The following is a 6866-nucleotide window of genomic DNA, read 5'->3' on the forward strand; positions in this document are numbered from 1 at the left end:
TCTTGTGATTTTTTTATTCATACAGATGCTTTGGATATCATTATATTAGAATCGATTGTCTTGATTTTCTATTTTTATATTTTTTAAAGCCTTTATTCACATTATAAAGTTATACATAACCAAACATCAATATTAATAATCATTTCAATTCTACCATATTACCAAACATACAAAATACTTTCACCAAAACCTATTACCATTAACAAATATTAGATTCTCATTCCCAGTCTGATTTTCATATGCAAATCAAACACACCCTTAATACGTACTCAGTATAACCTAATTCCTTTGATTTTTTTTTCTGTTTAGGTTTCCATGTCATGGTATATATTGCGAATCTGCCATGCACATCAACACTAACAGGAGTAAGACATGTGCATTACACTTCAAATCGGCTGTATTTATTGTCCTCGTTCACTTCTCTTTAAAAACATTTGTAAATTGTAAATTTTAAATCAATGGAAATGGGAACACTACAGATAAAGGCTATCATATATTTGAGCTAAACCTTAGAAAAGAACGAACCAAAAAAAAAAAAAAAATGCAGGCAGAAGGCTCATCTGAACACCAGGTTGTGGCATGTCTTATCACACGGATAGGCGCAATCTATGGCTCTCACAATGGCTCGTTCATAATACCAGTCTCCCACCGCGATTGCAACCGCCTGCATTTTGTGCCCAGTTATACAATAATGCAATTATTTAACCGTGAACTACCAAAAATAAAAAAATAAAAAAATAAAAAGTGCAATGGCCTAAACATTGGGAAAAGGGTCAAGTGGACCTAAACTTTATTCAAAAACTCAATTAGGCCCCTAAATTTGTAAAAGTGCAATTAAGCCCATCAACATGTTATTTTGACGTAATGAAGCCCAAAAATCGATTAGTGACCTGTATAGCATGTCACTGAGGTCCCGACAATACTCCAGCAACATTTTGACCAACTCCGATAACATTCCAACCAACTCTGGAGACATTCCGACGCGACATCGGAGAAGGCGACCAAGCCGTCTCATAGAGAAAGCGATCCAATGGTCGCTGGTCGCCATCTCACAGAGAAGGCAACTCAGTGGTTGCCTTTTCCGATGCCGCCGGAGTTGGCCAGAATATTGTTGGAGTTGGTTGGAATGTTACCAGAATATTGTCAAAATATCGCCAAAACCCTAGTGACTTGTTATTACAGGTCACAAACTGATTTTTGAGCTTTATTGCACCAAAATAACATGTTGATGAGCTTAATTGCACCTTTGAAAAATTTAGAGGCATAATTAACTTTTTAAGTAAAGTTGCCTATTTGACCATTTTTCCGTAAACATTTAATATCATGAAAAAAACTAGCAAGGAGTTCACAGATTATATGGGCCGGGGCTCATGGTATAATCTCTGTTAGAGGTGAAGCTTGTCATGTGATTCACATGAACAATAGTACAATACTAAATCAAAATTACCATGTTTAAACAAGGGAAATTGTCAATTCTTTGGCATACCTTGTTACCAATAACAGGGGAGTTATCAGCAAACCATGTATCCTGCCTCTCTGATTGGCAGTGAGCGAAACACGAGTTTATGAACAAACCATTCTGTCTAAAACCCGCGAATCTCCTTACAGCAAGTAGCATATGATTTCTAAATCCTGTTTCATAAGCTTATGAATTGAGATTACGGATCTCACGTTACAAAGTTAGGCGCAAAGAAGCCACAGATAGAAAATAATACCTTGCAAAAATTGAATCTGTGACGCAGAACACTTCTGATTGTTCAGTGTACAACCGTGCCAACTGCCATGAGGGTCAGCAGAAGGAGGAGCTAAACTGGCTTGGAGCTGGAGTTCAAAGTCAATATAATTTTAGTAATCTTGAGATAATTCTATTCTTAGATGTCCCTTCAGAAAATAATTTACCAAAAGTAGCCTGTTAGCCGTGTTACCTGCCATGAATCATAGGCAGCATTGAGAATAAAGAGAGGGGTTCTGACATTGGAGATCACGTTCTGAGGAAAGAAACACTGAAAAGGAGCCCAAGTTGCAAACAATAATATTAGAGATGAAAACGCAAAGCATGAAGCCATTATTGGGGTAAATTTCATTCTTTTCTCATAAAACCTTTAGTGAAGTTCCAATTTGGTCCAGAACATGTTGATAGGGCATCAGATTTCATCATTAACATATGACATTAGTTTCAAATTCCTTCCAGCAAAAACAACAGACAAGCAGGTGTTTCATGTGGAACAAATAAGGGCAATTTTGTTGTTTCTTTAGCCTATTCTTACAAAATTGCTCTTATTCATGCCATATGGTGTATCCAAGTTCATCAGGTGTACAACAACCAGGAGCCAGGAGGCAGAAATAACAAAAACAACTTACAGAGATTGCATCAAGGTGGTTAGTGCAAGATCTTGGCAGGTTTCTCCCAGCACCCTATCAATGACAAAAGAAGTAAACTGTGAGTTATACTAGAGAAATTTAGGAAAAATTTTGTAGTTCAAATGACTGGAGGCCGGCCAAAGGCCAAGTCCAGCGATTGGAGGGTTGGGGATTGTTGGGCAGAGGCTTGAAGGGCCAAGTCCAGCGATTGGAGGGTTGGGGATCGTTGGGCGGAGGCTTGAAGGGCCAAGTCCAATACCTTGCCTCTCGAAAATGTGATGGTCTATAAGAAAATAAAGTTGTGCCTTCGCTATGAGCTATAACTTTTGGCTTAGTGATAAGCGCTTGAACCTAACTGGTAACAAAAACTATGCAGTTAAAATTGGCAGGTGCTGGGAGGGGGTTGTTGGACAGAGACCTGAAGGGCGAAGTCCAACGCCCTGCCCATAGTGGTAAGCGTTTGATCCTAACAAATAGTGACAAACTGGGTTTAACATGTGGTATACCTGCATGTTTACTACACCTCCAAAAAAATTCCTTAGGGTACGCCCACCAGATACATCCACTCTGCAAATTAAAAATAAAAATAAAGGATCATAATTATTAAGTTCAATAAAAACAACAGCAAAAAATTCTGATAATCTGCAGAATATTAAGGATACTCTAGAATTAGCGGAAGGATCAATAGTTCAGGAATTACGCGTCCATAAATAACCCAGCGTCACTCAGGCACTTCACTTTAGTATTACTTGAAAATAAGTTCCGGAACTCATCACAGTGTAATATTGTAGCAAGACCACCAGCAGAGCATCCAGAAAGAAGAGCCTGAAGAAGAATCGAAATTATGAAAAGAGCAATAGCAGAAGAATAAAAAAAAAGGAAAATAAATATCATCACAGAAAATATTACTTGTCTGGCATAACGCATTCCCTTTGACATTAGATCATCCACTGCTGCTTGCCATATACGTTGTCCTCTAAACTGCAGCCCTGCAGCCTGTATAGAGATACGGTTATATCTTTTCAAGATTATGCAGAGAAAACCATAGATGCAAATTGAAATCATATCTCATTTACTGTCCAGTCTTTCACTAACAATAAGATAAGGACACAATTAGAAACTTTATTGATACTATTCATCCACCTGTCTTTAAGGCTCAAGGCACATAAAGATGATTAATGATAGCCAAATGGAAAAACAGAAGATAGGATTACAAACCCTGTTTTCACTGTCTCCAGTAAATGAAGCACCATCACAGTAACGAACTTTTACTCTATTCCAGTTGTAAAAATCTGCGTGTATAATGACAATTTAAGGAAACATGCTACCAGAGGTTTTGAAGTTAAGAAAGAAATGAGCCCTTTAAGCCTTGTAATACGCAGTTAGTCAAAATTAAACATATTTATATAATCAAAAACAAAACCTGGATTTTCTTCAGCCCTATTGCTCAAAATTCCTGTAAATGGAAGCCACTTTTCCATGAACCTTGATGACCCACGTCTTGTGGTTTTGCGGTAAATGCAGGACCTAAGGTTGTTACACCATCCCCCACCCTGCCACGAGAATTCTCTAATAATTTAGATTTCAAAACAAACTTAGAAGTGATGTTATATATCTTTTCGTCTTAAAAAGATGGCTTCCCATAATTATTCTCCAGAAGAAAGGGGAAGCATGTATGAGTTAGAACCACAATGAGAAGGGGAAGAGGTCCAATTCATATAATCATGATGAACAATTGTCGTATCAAACATGTCACATTAAAAAATAATTTTTCTTTTTTTAGTCTATAAATATAATTTCTTTTTTTTCGTTAATATCTTTTGTAAGTAAGAATTTCTCTACATTGGGTGACAACACACTAAAAGGCAAAAGCATATCAGTATAGAAAAAATAAAATAAAATTTCATGTGACTTTGAAATACCAAACAGGCTAGCAGAAAAGCTGAAAGTCACAGTCAATGAAACACTGCAAAATAATTATATAAGCATTGAATACTATCATGTGTTCAGTTGGTATGGTTTTGACAGTAACAATTCATGCTTAAATTTCCGTTGCTGTGAGAATTTGAATACAACATATAGCATTCATATAGCAGAGAATTAATGACATTTATTCAGAGAGTTGCCAGCAAAACCTCTAATTGAATGAGCCAACTGTTTGCTCCAGAACCATACCCCCGATGAATGTGATAAGCTGGTAAAGTTCCATCTAGGCACACTGTAGACAAAGAGAAAGCACAGATGAAAATGATTCTGAGATTAAAAAAGACGTTTTATACCACAAACAGTCAATTCAATAAAGCTTTTTTTCGGGGTAACCCCAGCAAAGATGGCTAAGTATACAAACTTATAACCACAAGGTAATCTTGAGCCCTCTTGGTTTGAGCCGGTCAACTATGGGCAACCTAGGCTGGTTTACCTCCTTGTGGTCCTTTGCCGGCTAGGGTCACAAGGCGGGGTTTACCCGTGCACACGCATGGGCAGTGGCTGCGGGTTTCCCTCGTCAGGCCAAAAATAAATCTTTTTTTCTGGCCCACCAAGAAAGATAATTCCACTGAGTTAATCAACAATAATAAGGTTCAAGGAGGTGGGGAGAATCTGAAAGGCAGATGAGAAAGAGTTTTCAACAACCACATTAAGTTATTGAATCATTCATATCATCAAGATAAATCCAATGTAGGGCAATTACAGTGAATAAACAAAACCATCAATCAATCCACGTTGATCAAATGAAATTCAAATACTCCCCGGCTGAAAAACAGAAATAGCTCTTTGTTTTTCAAGTTACCAATACCAAATTCAATAAATATCCAAATTTTCATAAAATCAAAATCAAAAATCAAAAATAAAAATCCACCCACCTGCTAGAACAAGACATTAGTAATTATGGAGTCAAAAAACGATAAATAAATACAAAGTGCTGAATATAATATGAAATTAGCAAGGAAAATAAGAAAACCCACAAAAAAAATTGTGCAATCTATTCAAGATTTATGCTACCCAGCAGGATTAAAAAATCTTCAAACAGACCAACAGGAAGAAGATTTGACAACTAAATCTGCACGCAGCTCTGTCATGAATCCAATATAGTGTACATACACATAAAATAATCTTAGTCTATATATCAAGCATTAAATTTTCCAGAAAGTAAAAAAACTACTTAACTTTGAGAAATAATGTATAAATGTGTATGTAGAGAGAGAGAGAGAGAGAGAGAGTACCAGCTCCTTTAGCAGCAGCTCCTTGAATGAGAGTGAGGGGAACACTAAGCGGGTTGGAATTAAAGGCTGCGGCCGAAGCAAAAGATCCATTAAACACGGATTCTAAGAATGGCAGCTCCGTTTTGTTGAAGAAAAACTCGTCAAATTCAAAGCCCGCCCCAACACCCACCAAAGCCGCAATGCAAATCAGCTTCCAGACTCCCATCCTAAGCTTCTCCATAGCCATATCACTACCCTAATCTTGAAACTAAATGCTAGCAATAATGTGAACTAAACAAAATATACATACGACATAGAAATGCTCTTTACAGCCTGATAGTCGGCTAAATCGTTAAACTAATCCCTCCCCAGACACAAATCTATGTCGAAATATATATTTTTCTCCCCTAAAGAAATGTAGGTAGGGTGGGGGTGTATTACAGATCTATGGAAGCTCTTCTTGGGGAGTGAATAGTGGAAAGAGAGTGTTTTTGCCGGGTAATTTAAAGAATTCTAATGTATTTGTTTATTTATGGAAATTCATGCATGTACTTATATCAGCGCCGCTTCAATTTTCTAAACAAAAATTATACCCCTGCCTCCTATTTTATATGTTTAATAAGTTTGATTAAAGTTGTTTACTTGTTTACAATTTAATTTTTATAATATTATATTTATAATTAATATATAGAATTTATAATTATATTAAAATAGTACTCCGTATTAAATATAAAAAATACTAAAATAATAATAACAAATAATTAATTTTGATTTAACTCATGAATAATAAATTATACGTGTAAAATGAGACAGAGAAAAAATCATGGTAACTTATCTGAATACGGGTGAGACTCAATCCTTAGTCTTTCTTCTTAAAGAGACTACTCAATCTCTGATCTTTCTTCTCAAATTTCATCTATCTAACCAGCTGGTGAGACTCAATCTCTGATCTTTCTTCTCAAACTTCATCCATCTGACCAACTGAGCTGCCCATGGAGGCAATACGATTTTATTCTTTATATTTTATATGATCGATTATTAACTATGGTACGACCTATATGGTACCACGTTGTATGACATTGTAAAATTTCATTCTTTTAAATTATAAGATTATTTTGTTGTTTTTATTTTTAGTAGATAATATTTTTTGCATGACATTGTAGAAAATTGTGAAAAAAAAAAAAAACAATGCTCTTTTTATGTTATTAAAAGTTAAAATTAAAATAATACAAAGTTGACAATATTTTTTTAAATGTAGATACTAGAAGTAATAATGGCTAATATGTATGGAAACATGGAAAATGT

At 35.7% G+C, this 6866-nt stretch overlaps 1 protein-coding gene across 1 annotated transcript; it reads right to left on the minus strand.

Moving 5' to 3' along the window:
- Nucleotides 1-357: 357 nt before the first annotated feature.
- On the minus strand, nt 358-6082 carry LOC116005626 (pectin acetylesterase 12-like). The gene is made up of 12 exons (XM_031245872.1): nt 5583-6082; nt 4497-4579; nt 3785-3914; nt 3580-3653; nt 3271-3357; nt 3062-3186; nt 2868-2928; nt 2362-2415; nt 1926-2003; nt 1716-1821; nt 1487-1632; nt 358-664 (listed from the first exon to the last, which is right to left on the minus strand). Exons 1-12 carry the CDS (start codon nt 5806-5808, stop codon nt 557-559), a joined length of 1278 nt encoding a protein of 425 aa, XP_031101732.1. The 5' UTR covers nt 5809-6082; the 3' UTR covers nt 358-556.
- Between the last annotated feature and the right edge of the window lie 784 nt (nt 6083-6866).

Source organism: Ipomoea triloba, chromosome 15 (genome assembly GCF_003576645.1).
Source record: "Ipomoea triloba cultivar NCNSP0323 chromosome 15, ASM357664v1".
Lineage (NCBI taxonomy): Eukaryota > Viridiplantae > Streptophyta > Magnoliopsida > Solanales > Convolvulaceae > Ipomoea > Ipomoea triloba.